Raw genomic sequence first — 18,801 nt, forward strand, 5'->3', positions numbered from 1 at the left:
ACTGTAGGACCTTACATAGACAGGTGTGTGCCTTTCCAAATGATGTCCAATCAATTGAATGTACCACAGGTGGACTCCAATCAAGTTGTAGAAACATCTCAAGGATGATCAATGGAAACAGGATGCACCTGAGCTCAATTTCGAGTCTCATATCAAAGGGTCTGAATACTTATGCAAATAAGGTATTTCTGTTTTTTATTTGTAATACATTTTCTAAACTTTCAAAAATACTGTTTTTGCTTTGTCATTATGCGGTATTGTGTGTAGATTGATGAGGATAAAATGTCATTTAATATATTTTAGAAGAAGGCTGTAACGTAACAAAATGTGAAAAAGTCAAGGGGTCTGAATCCTTTCCAAATGCACTACACATGGTCCAGCACGTTGTTTCCTCTTGTGAGGCAGGTTGACATGTTGGTGTATTGTCTTTAAGGCATGTCACTGTAAGAACAAAGACACAACATTCCCTGATGTTCCTCTGCGATTGAAGCCTTGCTGAGTTCACAAAGTTTATTTTCCAGCGATTGGACATTAGCCATCAGGATACTATGTGCAGGAGGCCGTGTAGCCCTTCTTTTCAGCCTAGCTTGGAGGAAAAAGTCTAAACGGGATCCTTGGGACGTCCCAACTCTGACGACACCCCATTGAAGTTGAAATTTTAAATGGTTAAGGGTTAAGGTTAGGGTTATGTAAAGGTTATGGATAAGGTTAGGGTTAGGTTAAGGGTATGAGTTTGGGTTTAGGGTAGGGACGTCCCAAGATCCTGGATAACACTAACCTAGCTTGGCGTTCCCTTTCCTTCCTCGCCGGTGTTGCCTTCGGTCATCTTGGTCAGCAGCAACAGGTAAGCCCACTGTGCGGGGTACAAAGGAGCGAATCTAGTACTCCAGATCTGGGAGGCCAAGAGATAAGTGTGTAGCTTCTGATTCATGATCCAGAAGTGTGTCTGTCGTAGGAAATTATTGCATGAACATTCTGAGCAAACAAAGTAATAATTAACGTAAAAATAGCCATTAAAAAAAGCTAAGGCGAGCAGGAACCGGCAAGACGCGCGCCCTCCTTAGTGTCGCCATCTTATCTAGTGTTTTCAGAACAGGCATGGTGCATGTAGGAATCCTTAACAGGCAGCGACTGACTTTGTACTATCTAATAAAACCTAAACCTAAATGACACAAAGCCTGATTAAGCTTCAGCTTTACGTTTCTTCACAGTAAAGGTGCCACGCATAGTCTTCCATTATACCACCGACCCCTGGGAAATACTACAAGCTCAGGCATGGCCATTATTATACATTTGAGTGTGACCGTGTGTGTACGTCTCTGATGTGTGTGTGTGTGTGTGTGTGTGTGTGTGTGTGTGTGTGTGTGTGTGTGTGTGTGTGTGTGTGTGTGTGTCGACATGCATGTGTGTGTGTGAGTAAAAGAAAAGTAAGACACCAAGAGCTTCAGGTGAGAAATAAAAAATATTAGCATATTTATTACAGCGACATGAAGGACTTTAGAATGAGTACACCCTTTGAACAAGCGCATAGAAATCTGCCATGATAAATATAATGGGCCAAGGGCAGGAAGGAAGAAAGACCAGGGAGAGCGAGAGAACAATCTCACAAGGAATCAGTCTGGGAACATGTAAATAACCGGACTGGCTGGGGGTAGAAGTCTTCACCAACAATTATTTAGGATCAGCTTACTATTTCCATATCCTAACTTTAACTGTTAGGCGGGGAACACAAAACTGACCTTTGAACAGTGCCTAGGGGAAACTTTATCCATCCAGATGAAAGGACTCAGAGCCTGGCTAAGGTTCAAGGGTCATGAGATAGGGGTCAAAGGTTATGACGTCCGGTTGGGGAGTGATGGATTAGCTTACCAAACGAGGACAATTTCAAAGTGTAAAATGATGAGTACTGACAGACAGCTAACCTTCAACTGGTCACCACCGTCTTGCAGTATTTTGCTTTTTTGAGTCTGAACGAACAGACGCAATATGCTCCTGTCCTTTGTTGAATATTTGAATCTAATTGATGACACCGCAAAAGGCTTCTGGCAATTCAATCCATTCACTATAACGAATACATAATTTGTTGGTAACGCATCATTAATAGACACCTTCAGAGACACATTGGAAAGACAAAGGTTAATTTAGCAGTTGAGATTTGCTCATCTCCATCATATGTGTGGGAGGCATTGGAACACTTCAAATAGCTTTGGGATACGAAGGGAATAATTATAACTTCTCTCTGCTATACATTGACCGCCTAGTTTAGACAAGTATACCAACAGGTCAAATTCCTAAACCAAAACAAACATGAAAAGTTGACTTTCTAATGTGTTTTTCAATACAGCTTCCAATAAACTGGTGGTTGATTTACAGCAGCAGTATAGTTTTATGTATAATATTTTTTTAAGAACCAAAACAGAGGTGATAACAGCCTGGGGTTTTTCAGTTTAAAAACCCCCCAGATATTTTCTGTGACGTCACCTCGGGGAAACAGATAAATACTATATACAGATGTAGTCATAACTCCGCCTCTATGGGGAACATGGGAGGAGAGGAACAGAAAAGAAAAGTAGCACAGTAAATAAGGCATCTAAAAGTCGAGCGTCCCCAGGTCGACGGCCGAGTGAAAACTGCACTCCCTGCCACCTGTCAATCAAAGACTGAAACTGAATACCCATGCTACGTAACGTACATTCCATAGGTCAGGTCAACGAATCGCACGCTGCCTATCTCCTATGACCCACCTCCGCAAGGAAAAAATGCCAGATTTCTCTCCTCCTTCAGAATAAAAGTACATCATTACCATCGTTATCACCGTAATCATCATCATCACCGTTATTGTTACAAACATTCTAGAGTTTCAAATCAACTCTGTACATATTTTACAGTATGGTACAATGGTATATATGTTGGTGCGTTTGTTGTCCAGTCAGGTAGCAGAATAACACTGTTATCATAAACAACCAGATACATACAGGGGTGCAGTGAACATCGACGACCATATTCAATCAAAGCGGTTAGCTGGATTTCCTAGATAAGTGCAAAACTCCACCCTCCCCTCCCCAAAGCGAGAGGGCATGTTGGTTTTGATATGCAGTTGAATTTCCTTCGTTTCCCATTGAAAACGTTGTTTTGTTGAGCACAGGACATTGATGTTTTTTTCCACTTATCCAGGAAATTAGGTTAGCAGGTTTGCTTGAACAGTACATTGACTCTTGTAGATTTGGAAGCAGTTGGCATTACTGAACAGAGGTGGTTAGGACAAACCGTGAATGAACCCATATTAATCAGAGGTGAAATGAGGCAAAAAAACATCACTCAGCACAGTCTACTCAAGTCAAGTCTACCTCACAATCAAGTCTGACTTTGCCCGACATTTCAGAGCAATACTAACTGTACATGGCACAACGTCCGAGAGACAGATACATGTTCCAAACAGCGTCAACGTCACGCATACAAGGTTATCTACTTCTCCACTCTTCTTCTGTCACCAACCGTTCCAGCTTCTCCAACCGAGGAGGCCAACCCTTGGAAGATAATGTGCTAACGCTGTATCGCCCTGCAGGTTTCTTACTGACGGCATCCTATACGCCGCTGCTGTAGGCTGTACTAAATGAACGTACTCAAGTGAACTGTGTGCGTCTGGAAGCAGTGGCTATGGAAGCCCTGTCTGTTCCTGGCCAAACGGAATGGAAGTCTTCTGAGACCATGAACAGACATCTCCATCTCATATTTTCACGTCTCTCTATTTCTCCTAGCTCCCTCACACATCCATGATACATCTAATAGCGTTCTGAGGGGAGGGGCTTATATGAAAGGGAGGGGCCTGGCAACACATGCACCAGGAAGGAACATCCCACCTGCGTTACCTGACCACTGATACAAACTTTACGTTCAGTTCTAGACTGGCGGACTGACACACAGCTCTTGTAAACATTTATCTATACATATACAATATCTCCTGGCACCATAAACTGTGTAGAAAATAAAAAACAGCTTATTGTAAAACGAAAAACAAAACAACCATAAAAACAACTGTACACTAAACTTCACAGACAGTGATGATAATTACAATCAAATACATTTTTTATTTTTACCATTTTTGTTGTTCTTATTGATACGGTCAGAGACGTCTTGGATGTAGACTGGTTTCTGAGGTTGCTGGGTTGCTAAGCCTCTAAGTGCGTGGACAGAAGCTGGAAGTGCCTACGCTATCAAAACATCCAGGACGGGTGGAATGGTGAAGCTGCGAAGAGGAAGTAAAGGAGCCGGGCGTCCATTACGGCTCCATCTAAGTGTCTTTGTATGGGGAAACCCAACCCAAGATGTCTATGTTGGCTTAATCTCAGCGTGTCTCAGTGGTTAAACTCAAAAGCAGAGCGTCCATTTTGGCCCTCTCTCTCTCTCTGTGTGTCTCTATGGGGAAACTGTTATACTTGGACGTGGGTCCCCTGGGTCTGCAGGCTCTGGACACTGGAGAGGATCTTCTTCTGGTGACCCGCCAAAGTCACATCCATCTTAATGAGCTCACTACAGAAGAGGACACAGCAAAAAGGGACTTAGAAAAATGCCAAACAGCAGCAACAACAGACTCCCCTTTTCCCCAGCTCTGCTTATTCCTACTCCCCTTTCCGTAACCCAGCTCAGCCCAGCCTCAGCTTAGCCATGCTCGACCCCGCTTCAGCTCAGCCCAGCTCAGCCCAGCTCAGTCCAGCCCTGCCCATGTCTCTCACCTGATGGTGATGTAGAGGACAGAGTCCAGGGTGACGTATCCAGCACTGGAGAAGTTCTCTTTGTACTGGCCCATCTTGATGGCCTCCAGCCACTCCTCCACCGTACTCACACTAAACTCCGGAGTGGTTGGGTCTTCCCTGCTGGGCAAACAGGACAGAACATACACATTCTTATCAGCATAGTTAAATATCCCAAACAGTCCAGATACTAGTTCTAATAGTTTATTCTGGATCTGACAGTGTGTGCCTGAAGACTGAGTTTTTGACCCATTGTAAACTTACCATACTGAGCTGTTGGCCAGCTCTCGGAGTCTGGCTGGGTTTCTGATCAGCTTGTCCAGGGTGGTGACGATCTGGCCAAACTTGGGCCGTTCACTGCGGCCCTTCTCCCAGCAGTCCAACATCAGCTGGTGGAGAACAACAGGACAGTCCATAGGGGCCGGGAGACGGTATCCCTCATCTATGGCTTTTATCACCTGGAAATAGGGGGAGGGAGAGAGAGAGAGACATAGAGAGAGAGAGAAATAGGGGCGGATTAGATAGACCCTAGTCAATCACAAAAATTGTCATCATAATAATTATAATCCACCGAGGATGGGAGAGAAAGCCAACTGAGTCCGCCTAGCTTCCGCACAAAACCAGCCATCAATAGCAAATCATTGATTAATATATACCATATCAGCTTTACACTGTGCTTTATTATAATGAAACGACTCACATCCTGGTTGGACATCTCCCAGTAGGGTCTCTCTCCATATGAGACCACCTCCCACATGACGATGCCGTAGCTCCACACGTCACTGGCTGACGTGAACTTCCTGTAGGCAATGGCCTCTGGAGACGTCCATCGGATGGGGATCTTCCCTCCCTGGAAGGGTTAATAACAGGTTTGTAAATGGTTAACAATAAATGTAGAAAGGGTTAATAAAACATTACTTGAAAGGTTAATACAGGATTTACAAACTACTACTATTCATGACTATCGGCTTTGGCAATATGTACCAATTCAACTCATTGAATTCTATTGAAAGAGAGAGGAACAATACACGTTGTGGGTGCGCGTAGGTAGGAAAGCTCAAAGAACTGCACGGAAACACAGTATAGAGTAGTCATAGGGATGTACCTCATTATATTCATTGACTAAAACACAAACTCAAAGCATTTCCTTCTATTCGCACAATAACAGGGAACACAGTAGAGCTTTGACTTCACTCCTCCATCTGTCCTCTTTCACTCGTCTTTCACACGCCTTTCTCCCTTTGTTGTTCAGGAGGAAAATAAGGATCAAAGGAGTGTATATGGAGTCGGCATAGCAGAAAACAGGCTTTTAAAAGGCATTGGGGCTGACTGTGTATAAGGAGGACAGAGGAGACGGCATTAAGATGCCTGGTTGGCTCTCTATACAGATCACACCAGTCTTAACATGCTGCTACTGCTGCACTCCTTCTAGTCCCAGCTCTCTGGTCAAAGTCAAATGAAAGAGACAAAGTAAGCAGTCACCCCCCCTTTCCTTTTCTATCTCCCCCGCTAACCCCCCCCCTGTTCATCTCACTCCGCTCTTTCTCTCTGTCTCTCTTTCTCTCTTTCTCTATCTTCCCTCTCCCTCTCTCTCTCTCTCTGCATCTTTTCTTCTCCCCTACCTCCCTCCCTCTCCCTCTCCTCTATTCCTCCTTCCCTCTATGGCCTGTAGATGCATGTGTGTGAGTCTCCTGACACTGCTGACTGTGTGTGTAGCTGTACAGTATCTACCAGCGAGTGACTGACACATTGGCTGAGTAATTATAGATCTCTAAACGTCCCTTTTTTATCCAAGATTGTTTTCAAGCAATTTGTGGCTTATTTGAGTATAAACAACTTATTTGAAAAATTCCAGTCGGGCTTCCACTCATTTTACAGCATGGAAACTGCTTTATTTAAAGTCAGTAATGACCTTCCGTTGGCTGCCGATGTCGGTGAATGCTCCATTCTACTTATTTTAGAACTCAGTGCAGCATTTGATACTATTGATCAGAACATCCTTGCTGACGGGCTGGAAAGGTGAGTGGGAATCTCCGGCGTTGCCCTCGACTGGTTCAGGTCATATCTATGTAGCATACGTTTCTCAATGAGCATGCATGGGTGGTTCAGCATCATCCCCAGCATCAATTCATTATGGTGTCCCTCAGGGGTCAATTCTGGGGCCCCATCCTTTTTTCCCTCTACATGCTTCCCTTTGGTGACGTCATCCGCAATTATAACATTCAGTTTCAATGCTATGCGGATGACACTCAGCTTTTTTACCAATCTGACCGAGTGACCAAGCTAGCATAGCTACCTTTCACAAGTGTCTTGCTGACATCAAATGTTGGATGTCTGACAAATTTCTCCAGCTCAATGAAAATAAATCAGAGGTTGTTTTATTTGGCACCCACCTTGCTAGAACCCATATTGTGAATAACCTTGGATATTTGTCCACCAATGTAAAGCCTACGGCCAGAAACCTTGGCATCCTCATTGACCCTGACCTAAACCTTTAGCTGCATGGAAAGAAGGTTGTCCAGTCCTGCTTTTATCATCTAAGAAATATAGCTAGTCTTGTAAGGTTCTGCTTTTCTTTTCTTAGTCAACCTTGTGTTCTTTTTCTTTGTGTTCTGGAACGTAGCCCCGTCTTTCATTTTTGTTCATTGATTTCACCTGTGTTTGTTTCTCACCCGGTCTCATCAGCTCCCTATTTAGTTCAGTTCTTTCTGTTTGTACGGTTGTGAGGTATTGTTTGTTTTTAACTGCCTACCTGTGTTTGACCACTGCCTGCCTGTGACCACGATCTGCCGAGCCCTGCGCGTGAATCTACACCTTTTTCTCCCTGAGGATTCACTACAGAATGCCTCACCTAAAAACGGAATGGATTCAGTGGCGCTACAGCGGCACCTAACCCAGCAAGAGGAGCTTATGGAGGAAATTTGCCATCTTCTCCGCCAGACGATCCCTACTCCTCCGATGCCAGGTATCGTAACCCATAGCCCTCCTTCATTCATACCCATCACTGAAAAATATGACGGTTCGCCAGGGAAATGTCAGGGATTTCTGATGCAATGCAGCAAATACATTGAGCACAACCCCACTAACTTCTCCACCAACAACAGCAGGGTGGATTTTGTTGTGTCTCTACTCACAGGCAAAGCCCTGGATTGGGACACAGCCATATGGACTGCCAACAGCACAGAACTCGGATCCGAGACCCATTTCCACACCCTCTTCAAAAGAGGTATTCGATCACTCTCCCTCCAGTCGTCCTATAGGAGACCTCCTCATAGAACTTCAACAAGGACACAATTCAGCTGTCAAGTATGCCCTCGAGTTCCGCACCATGGCTGCAGGGAGTGGATGGAATGCGGCTGCTTTACTTACCGTCTACCGAAGAGGGCTCAACAGGGAACTTCAGGCGGAGCTGGCCTGTAGAGGTTACATTCGGAATTTAAGTCAATGCATTTGTATGTCCATCTCCATCGACCACCTCATCACCGACCGCTGAAGAACTCTGCCACCCAGAAACCCCAAATATTGTCTTTACGTCCTCCCGTCCGAGTCTTCCAGAACCCATGCAGTTGGGCCATGCTCCTCTCCCGTGTATCGAACGTCAAAAGTGTATCCAAGAAGGGCTCTGCCTATACTGTTCAGCGAAAGATCATCTACTTAGCCATTGCCCCCCCCCCCCCCCGGAGAGATGAGAAGGGTCCCCCCGCTGCCATGCAGGTAGGCGTGTCCTTATTTCGAAATATCTCCCAGAAGCAATCCCAGTATTGATAACTGTGAATGGGGTTACCAAGTACGTAGAAGGCTTGAAAGATTCGGGAGCAGCAGGTCATTTTATAGATCACCAGCTAGTACAAGAGCTTGACATTGATCTAACACCTGTCACCCCTCCCTTAACGATTAACACCCTGGACGGGCAGCCATTGGGCACGGGATTCATCACGCACCTGACACAGAGCGTCACCCTCCAGATTGGAGTCTTCCACACCGAAATCATTCAACTCATGGAACTCTCATCCCCCAAACAGCGACTCATCCACGGATACCCCTAGCTTTGTAGTCACAACCCTGCTATCTCGTGGCAACAAGGGGAACTACTGTCCTGGTCTTCTACCTGCTTCTCCAGTTGTCTCAGCCTACCCTCCAGAGCCACCACCATTGAGGACTCTGCCTTGGCAGTGACACCCACCGTACCATCTGAATTCGCCCAGTATAGCAATGTCTTCAGCAAAACCAAGTCCTCCACTCTGCCACCACATTGCCCAGGAGACTGTGCTATTGACTTACTCCCTGGAGTGTCCCCACCGAAGGGTCATGTTTACCCCCTATCTATCCCAGAAAATGAGACAATGGAGAACTACATTTATGAATCACTCAAACAGTTTAATTCGTCATTCTTCTTCCCTGGCTGTGGTGGAAAAACGGACGGTGGTCTCCGTCCATGTATTGACTATCGTTCCCTGAATGACGTCATGGTCAATAACCGTTTCCCTCTTCCTCTGATCCCAGCGACCCTTGAACAAGTGGGCCGCCCTAACATCTATACTAAACTCGACCTGCGAAGTGCATATAACCTTGTCCGTATACGTGAAGGCAACGCATGGAAGACGGCCTTTATCACTGCTCGAGGGCACTATGAATACCTGGTCATGCCTTACGAACGCCTCCGCCATCTTCCAATCCTTTATGACCAAGGTTTTCCAGGATATGATCAACCGCTTTCTCATCGTCTACATTGATGACATCCTGATTTACTCCTACTCCCTGAAGGAACACATACAGCATGTGCAAAATTATCTTCAACAGCTCCTTGACCATAACCTTTATGTGAAGACTGAAAAGAGTGCCTTCCATATCACCTCTCTAAGCATCTTACTGACACCTGGAAGGGTCTGCATGGATGAGAACAAAGTCACCGCCGTCAGTAACTGGCCCAAACCCACCACCATTAACCTCTCTGGGATTTGTGGGATGCTAGCGTTCCACCTCGACAACAGCCAGTGAAATTGCAGGGCGCCAAATTCAAACAACAGAAATCTCATAATTAAAATTCCTCAAACATACAAGTATTATACACCATTTTAAAGATAAACTTCTTGTTAATCCAACTACAGTGTCTGATTTCAAAAAGGCTTTACGGCGAAAGCACACCATGCGATTATCTGAGGATAGCACCCCATCAAACAAACACAGACAATCATATTTCATCCCGCCAGGCACGACACAAAACTCAGAAATAACGATATAATTCATGCCTTACCTTTGAAGATCTTCTTTTGTTGACACTCCAATATGTCCCATAAACATCACAAATGGTCCTTTTGTTAGGTATTTTTTAACATAAATAATCGCTAAAATTTAAGACGGGATAAACTGCGTTCGATGCCGGATGAAAACAAAGTGGAGCGTGCTTTCAGGTCACGCGCCTCTAACAAACAGTACACTTCACTCGACCCTCGTTCTGAACAGCAATACTTCTTCATTACACAAAGGAAAAACATCAAACAATTTCTAAAGACTGTTGACATCCAGTGTAAGCAGTAGGAACTGCAAGCAAGTGCCTTAGAAATCTAGATCTCCATAGAAAGCCCATTGAAAAGAGAGTGACCTCAAACATTTTTTATTCTGGTTGGTTTGTCCTCGGGGTTTTGCCTGCCATTAAGTTCTGTTATACTCACAGACATCATTCAAACAGTGTTTTCTATCCAAATCTACTAATAATATGCATATCCTAGCATCTGGGCCTGAGTAGCAGGCAGTTTACTTTGGGCACGCTTTTCATCCGGACGTGAAAATACCGCCCCCTATCCCAGAGAGGTTAAGGAACTCCATCGTTTCATTGGGTTCTCCAACTTCTATTGCCGGTTCATTCGGGATCTTCAGTTCTACGGCCGCTCCCCTCACTGCCCTTACCAGCCAAAAGACCCAGATCCTTCAATGGATTGATACCACCCTGACTGTGTTCAACAACTTGAAATGCCTCTTCACCTCAGCTCCTGTCCTTTGCCAACCTGATCCGACGCTTCCTTTCACCATGGAGGTGGATGCCTCCGAAGTAGGACCCATACTCTCTCAGTGGGTGGGAACACCTCCCAAATCACATCCCTGTGCCTTCTTCTCCAGGATGTTAACCCCCGCTGAGAGGAATTATGATGTGGGGAATAGAGAACTCCTCGCCATCAAACTGGCCCTTGAGTGGTGCCACTGGTTGGAGGGCGCACAACATCCCTTTCTCATCCTAACAGATCATCATAATCTGGAACATATCAGAGGGGCCAAGAGGTTAAACTCCAGACAAGCCCGCTGGGCTCTCTTCACACGCTTCCATTTTCATGTTACATACATCCCTGGAAGGAAAAATGTAAAAGCTGATGCTCTCTCCCACCAATTTGACCTTCCGACCAGTAACTCAGACTCTACACCTATTCTTTCCTCCCTCTTGCATTATGGGACCGGCACAGTGGGAGGTTCACTCTGCCATACAAGAAGCCTTAACCTCAGACCCGGCTCCTCTTGAGACACCAGCTGGGAGGAGTTACGTACCACCAGTTATTAGACCCCAACTGATGCAATGGTGTCACACGTCCTTGGGGTCAGGACATCCGGGCATTACATGAACCACCAAACTTCTAGCCTGTAAGTTCTGGTGGTCCTCACTGACATCCGACGTAAGGGATTACGTACTCTCCTGTCCAGTCTGCACCCAAACCAAAATCCCTCGTCATCTCCCCTCCGGGAAGCTTCAACCTTTGCCAATCCCTCACAGACCCTGGTCCCACATAGCTGTTGACTTCATCACAGACCTTCCTGAATCCTCTGGTAACACCACCATCCTTATCATAGTAGACCAATTTTCAAAAATGTGTTGTCTGGTTCCTCTTCCTCATCTACCTAACGCCATGGAATTGGCGTAGTGTATGTTCCAGCAGGTGTTCCGTCTGTATGGGATTCCGGAGGACATCGTCTCTGACCGCAGGCCCCAGTTTGTCTCCCGGGTGTGGCGAGCCTTCTGTGACCGACTGGGGGTCACCCTCAGCCTCTCCTCCGGGTACCACCCCCAGACCAACGGGCAGACGGAACACCTGAACCAAGAAATAGGGAAGTACCACCGCCAACAATGTTCTGCCTCTCCACACGACTGGAGTCGGTATATGGCCTGGGCCGAATACACTCAGAACTCACTCATGCACTCATCCCTCCACCTTACTCCGTTTCAGTGTGTACTTGGTTACCAACCCCACATGTTTCCTTGGGAGGTGAAGCCTGGGACTGTCCCAGCTGTCGACGACTGGTTTCGGCGTAGTGAGCGGGTATGGGAGACCGCTCACCGGCATCTGCAGGAAGCCTCTAATAACCAGAAACGCTTTGCTGACAGACGCCGCCTACCTACACCACTCTTTCACCCCGGACAGCGTATGGCTCTCTACCAGAGACATCCGGCTCCGCCTCCCCTGCAAAAAGTTCTGTCCTCGCCTCATTGGTCACTTCAAGATAACCCATCGCATCAACCCTGTCACGTACTGCCTCCAGTTACCCCGTCAGTATAAAATCTCCTCGTCCTTCCATGTCTCTGTTAAAACCAGTCACCTACAGTCCTCTTCATCCTCCCATCTCTACACGCAGTGCGCCATACGGGCCATCCAAAGTTTCCAAACGCTTGAAAGGTCGCATCCACTACCTATTGGACTGGGAAGGTTATGGGCATGAAGACCGGTCCTGGGTCCCCGACCAAGACCTCCTCAACCCAGAGATGATTCAGGCATTTCACCATAACCGTCCAGATCGTCGAACCCCCCCGAACAGACCCACTGGACATCAGCCTTGACGCAGAACGTCGGGCCAGTCCACCACCTCATTGAACCAGCCTGCCGGACCTCGCCCCCGAGGTAGGCGTCCATCTCTGCTCCCCCGCCCCCTCCACCCTCTGGTGCCGTTGGGTCGACAGGAGCCTCCCTTGGGGTACTGTAAGGTTCTGCTTTTCTTTTCTTAGTCAACCTTGTTCTTTTTCTTTGTGTTCTTGAATGTAGCCCTGTTTCTTTGTGTTCTAGAACGTAGCCCTGTCTTTCATTTTTGTTAATTGATTTCACCTGTGTTCGTTTCTCACCTGGTCTCATCAGCTCCCTATTTAGTTCAGTTCTTTCTGTTTGTATGGTTGTGAGGTATTGTTTGTTTTTTGACTGCCTACCTGTGTTTGACCATTTCCATAATTGTTACTCTTTGTACTATATACATGTCTCAGTCAGAAATCACTCCATTGTCTACAGTTAAAAATGCTACAGCTCGCCTTTCAACAGGCACCAGAAAATATAACCATATTACACCTACAGGGCATTCAGAAAGTATTCACATCCCTTCACTTTTTCCACATTTTCTTGTGTTACAGCCTTATTTTTACAACTGATTAAATTTAGATTTTGTGTCACTGATCTACACATATTACCGCATAATGTCAAAGTGGAATTTTTTTGTAGAACATTTTAGAAATTAATAAAAAATGTCAAGCTGAAATGTCCTGTGTGGCTCAGTTGGTAGAGCATGGTGTTTGCAATGCCAGGGTTGTGGGTTCAATTCCCACGGGGGACCAGTATGGAGAAAAAATGTATGAAATGTATGCGTTCGCTACTGTAAGGCGCTCTGGATAAGAGCGTCTGCTAAATGAGCGTCTGTAAATGTCAATAAGTATTCAACCCCTTTGTTATGCCAAGCCTTACAAAGTTCAGGAGTAAAATTGTGCTTAACAAATCGCATGATAAATTGCATGGACTCCTTCCATATTCAATAATAGTGGTTAACATGATTTTTGAATGACTACCCCATCTCTGTACCCCCACACATTCAAGTATCTGTAAGGTCTCTCAATCGAGTAGCGAATTTCAAGCACAGATTCAACCACAAAGACCAGGGAAGTTTTTCAATGCCTCGCAAAGAAGGGTACCTATAAAAAAAATGTACGCAGACATTGAATATCCCTTTGAGCATGGTGAAGTTATTAATTACACTAAGAATGTTGTAGCAATATTCCCAGTCACTACAAACATAAAGGCGTCCTTCCTAACCCAGTTGCCAGAGAGGAAGGAAACCACTCAGGGATTTCACCATGAGGCGAATGGTGACTTTAAAACAGTTACAGAGTTGAATTGCTGTGATATGAGAACAGAGGATGGATCAACTACATTATAGTTACTCCACAAAAGAAGGAAGCCTGCACAGAATACAAATATTTGAAAACATGTATCCTGTTTGCAACAAGGCACTAAAGTTATACTGCAATAAATGAGGCAAAGCAATTAACTGTTTGTCCTGAAAAGTGTTATGTTTGGGGCAACTCCAATACAACACATTACCGAGTACCACTCTCCATATTTTCAAGCATAGTGGTTGCTGCATCATGTTGCACCTGTACATAGCCCATCTATAATTTAGCCCAAACAACTACCTCTTCCCCTACTGTATTCATTTATTTTGCTCCTTTGCACCCCATTATTTCTATTTCTACTTAGCACTTTCTTCTACTACAAATCTACCATTCCAGTGTTTTACTTGCTATATTGTATTTACTTTGCCACCATGGCCCTTTTTTGCCTTTACCTCCCTTATCTCACCTAATTTGCTCACATTGTATATAGACGTATTTTTCCACTGTATTATTGACTGTATGTTTGTTTTACTCCATGTGTAACTCTGTGTTGTTGTATGTTATCGAACTGCTTTGCTTTATCTTGGCCAGGTCGCAATTGTGAATGAGAACTTGTTCTCAACTTGCCTACCTGGTTAAATAAAGGTGAAATAAATAAATAAATAACATGTTATGGGAATGCTTGTCATCATTAAGGACTGGGGAGTTTTTTAGGATAAAAAGTAAACAGAATGGAGTTAAGCACAGGAAAAATCCTAGTGGAAAACCTGGTTCAATCTGCTTTCGACCAGACACTGGGAGATGAGTTCACCTTTCAGCACAACAATAACCTAAAACACAAGGCCAAATCTACACTGGAGTTGCTTACCAAGAAGACAGTGAATTTGGCCAATAATTTTTTTGGACTTAAATTTACATGAAAGTCTTATGGCAAGACCTGAAAATGGTTGTCTAGCAATGATCAACAGCCAAGAAGACAGTGAAAGACATTGAAAGTGAATGTGTCTGAGTTACAGTTTTGACTTAAATCTACTTGAAAATGTATGGCATGAAAATGATCAACAACCAATTTGACAGAGCTTGAACATTTTTGAAAATAATAATAGGCAAATTTTGCCCAATTCAGGCGTAGAAAGCTTTTACGAGACTTACCCAGAATGACGCTGCCAAAAATGCTTCATAAAAAAGTATTTATGTAAATTTGATATTTCTGTATTTCATGTTCAATACATTTGCAAACGAGACTTACCCAGAATGACGCTGCCAAAAATGCTTCATAAAAAAGTATTTATGTAAATTTGATATTTCTGTATTTCATGTTCAATACACTTGCAAACATTTATAAAAACATGTTTTTACTTTGTTATTGTGTGTATATGGGTGAGATAATTATATACATTTAATAAATTTCGAGAAAAAAAAAGTATTTATGTAAATTTGATATTTCTGTATTTCATGTTCAATACACTTGCAAACATTTATAAAAACATGTTTTTACTTTGTTATTGTGTGTATATGGGTGAGATAATTATATACATTTAATCCATTTCGAATTCAGGCTGTAACACAACAAAATGTGGAATAAATCAAGGGGTATGAATACTTTCTGAAGGCACTGTAGCTAGATCTATATGCTTATCCAGTCCTATATCTTTGTGATGTGCCAAGGAGGTAGGGGGTAAGGGGTCGATCTGGCATTGGGCATTAGTATAATCTTCCTCTTTTTATCTCTGAGGCATGAGGGGCGAGGAGTAGGGAAGTGAACGGTGAGCTAGAGATGTGAGAAAAACAGAGGCTTTTTCTCTGACAAACCTGCAATTATCCCAATGGGAGGACAAGGGGCACTGTTAGACTAACAGAGATTGACAGGCTCTTTCACACAGGATTTCTCAATCTACCTCTCTCTCTTTCTCTCACAAAAGATAAAGGGGAGTAAGGGGCAATAGGAAGGGAAGGAGTGAGGGGGGAAAATGGAAAGTAGAGAGAGGTGAACTGGGGAAAGGCTGGTGAGTGAGGAGTAAGGGGGAGAGGGGGGGATGAGGGTTGAGGTGAAGAAGGGTATGAGAGAGGTGAGAGAAGAAATGCATTTTCTCAGACAAACCTGCAATTACCGCATACTGGGACGACAGGGGCACTGACATGGACTGACAAGCTCTCTCCTTCTCCTTCTCGCAATCTTTCTCTTTCTCTCCATCTTCTCTCAGTCACTCAACCTCACAAACATACAGTACGCTACAATATTGATAAAAATCCAATGCTTTCATTGATCATTGATAAAACTCCAATCCTTTCAGATCTACAAAGGCTGTGTTTACACAGGCAGCCCAATTCTGATCTTTTTTTCCCAGTAATTGGTCTTTTGAAAAATCAGATCAGTGCTGAAAAAAAAACCTGAATTGGGCTGCCTGTGTAAATGCAGCCTTTGTAGATCTGAAATGATTGGATTGGGGAAAATTCCACCTAGGCCTATCAGTACAATTACCACATGACTTATACCCAAAGCCATATATAGCTACATCTACCGTAGAGTATATAGTGCATTCAGAGTATTCAGATCCCTTGTCTTTTTCCACATTTTGTTACATTACAGCCTTATTCTAAAATTGATTACATCGTTTTTTACCCTCATCAATCTACACACAATACCCCATAATGAGAAAGCAAAAACCGTCTGTAGAAATTTCTGCAAATTTATAGAAAGAAGAAAACTGTGAAATAACACATTTACATAAGTATTCAGACCCTTTACTCAGTACTTTGTTGAAGCACCTTTGGCAGCGATTACAGCCTCAAGTCTTCTTGGGTATGACGCTACAAGCTTGGCACACCTGTATTTGGGGAGATTCTCCCATTCTTCTCTGCAGATCCTCTCAAGCTCTGTCAGGTTGGATGGGGAGCGCCGCTGTACAGCTATTTCAGGTCTCTCTAGAGATGTTCGATCGGGTTCAAGTCCGGGCTCTGGCTGGGCCACTCAAGGACGTTCAGAAACTGGTCCTGAAGCCACTCTTGCGTTGTCATGGCTGTGTGCTTAGGGTCGTTGTCCTGTTGGAAGGGGAACCTTCACCCCAGTCTAAGGTCCTGAGTGCTCTGGAGCAGGTTATCATCAAGGATCTATTTTTACTCTGCTCCGTTCATCTTTCCCTCGATCCTGACTAGTCTCCCAGTCCCTGCCGTTGCAGAACATCCCCACAGCATGATGCTGCCACCACCATGTTTCACCATAAGGATGGTGCCAGGTTTCCACCAGACATGACGCTTGGCATTCAGGCCAAAGAGCTAAATCTTCTTTCTCATGGTCTGAGAGTCCTTTAGGTGCCTTTTGACAAACTCCAAGTGGGCTGTCATGTGCCTTTTACTGAGGAGTGGCTTCCGTCTGGCCACTCTACCATTAAGGCCTGATTGGTGGAGTGCTGCATAGATGGTTGTCTTTCTTGAAGGTTCTCCCATCTCCCCAGAGGAACTCTGGAGCTCTGTCAGAGTGACCATCGGGTTCTTGGGGACCTTAAATGCTGCAGAAATGTTTGGTACCCTTTCTCAGATCTGTGCCTCGACACTATCCTGTCTCGGAGTTCTATGGGCAAGTCCTTCAACATCATGGCTTGGTTTTTTCCCTGGGACCTTATATACACTGCTCAAAAAAATAAAGGGAACACTTAAACAACACAATGTAACTCCAAGTCAATCACACTTCTGTGAAATCAAACTGTCCACTTAGGAAGCAACACTGATTGACAATACATTTCACATGATGTTGTGCAAATGGAATAGACAACAGGTGGAAATTATAGGCAATTAGCAAGACACCCCCAATAAAGGAGTGGTTCTGCAGGTGGGGACCACAGACCACTTCTCAGTTCCTATGCTTCCTGGCTGATGTTTTGGTCACTTTTGAATGCTGGCGGTGCTTTCACTCTTGTGGCAGCATGAGACAGAGTCTACAACCCACACAAGTGGCTCAGGTAGTGCAGCTCATCCAGGATGGCACATCAATGTGAGCTGTGGCAAGAAGGTTTGCTGTGTCTGTCAGTGTAGTGTCCAGAGCATGGAGGCCCAACCAGGAGACAGGCCAGTACATCAGGAGACGTGGAGGAGGCCGTAGGAGGGCAACAACCCAGCAGCAGGACCGCTACCTCCGCCTTTGTGCAAGGAGGAGCAGAAGGAGCACTGCCAGAGCCCTGCAAAATGACCTCCAGCAGGCCACAAATGTGCATGTGTCTGCTCAAACGGTCAGAAACAGACTCCATGAGGGTGGTATGAGGGCCCGACGTCCACAGGTGGGGGTTGTGCTTACAGCCCAACACCGTGCAGGACGTTTGGCATTTGCCAGAGAACACCAAGATTGGCAAATTCGCCACTGGCGCCCTGTGCTCTTCACAGAAGAAAGCAGGTTCACACTGAGCACGTGACAGACGTGACAGAGTCTGGAGACGCCGTGGAGAACTTTCTGCTGCCTGCAACATCCTCCAGCATGACCGCTTTGGCGGTGGGTCAGTCATGGTGTGGGGTGGCATTTCTTTGGGGGGCCGCACAGTGCTTGCCAGAGGTAGCCTGACTGCCATTAGGTACCGAGATGAGATCCTCAGACTCCTTGTGAGACCATATGCTGGTGCGGTTGGCCCTGGGGTCCTCCTAATGCAAGACAATGCTAGACCTCATGTGGCTGGAGTGTGTCAGCAGTTCCTGCAAGAGGAAGGCATTGATGCTATGGACTGGCCCGCCCGTTCCCCAGACCTGAATCCAATTGAGCACATCTGGGACATCATGTCTCGCTCCATCCACCAACGCCACATTGCACCACAGACTGTCCAGGAGTTGGCGGATGCTTTAGTCCAGGTCTGGGAGGAGATCCCTAAGGAGACCATCCGCCACCTCATCAGGAGCATGCCCAGGCGTTGTAGGGAGGTCTTACAGGCACGTGGA

General features: G+C 45.2%; 1 protein-coding gene across 2 annotated transcripts in view; it reads right to left on the reverse strand.

Annotated features, from left to right (window-relative positions):
* Positions 1 to 1,443: 1,443 nt before the first annotated feature.
* Positions 1,444 to 18,801, reverse strand: part of epha4b (eph receptor A4b) — a 128,715-nt gene continuing 111,357 nt past the window's right edge. Inside the window, exons 16-19 of one of the 2 annotated variants that reach the window (XM_029725073.1) lie at positions 5,452 to 5,601; positions 5,016 to 5,209; positions 4,734 to 4,871; positions 1,444 to 4,530 (exon numbers count right to left, since the gene is read on the reverse strand). In XM_029725073.1, coding sequence (XP_029580933.1) covers positions 4,431 to 4,530; positions 4,734 to 4,871; positions 5,016 to 5,209; positions 5,452 to 5,601 — 582 coding nt within the window. In that variant the 3' untranslated portion in view covers positions 1,444 to 4,430. Of the gene's footprint in view, positions 4,531 to 4,733; positions 4,875 to 5,015; positions 5,210 to 5,451; positions 5,602 to 18,801 lie in introns of both variants that reach the window. The other variant, XM_029725072.1, reaches the window with a different exon arrangement.

The sequence above is a fragment of the Salmo trutta genome, chromosome 31, assembly GCF_901001165.1.
Source record: "Salmo trutta chromosome 31, fSalTru1.1, whole genome shotgun sequence".
NCBI classification, from domain to species: domain Eukaryota; kingdom Metazoa; phylum Chordata; class Actinopteri; order Salmoniformes; family Salmonidae; genus Salmo; species Salmo trutta.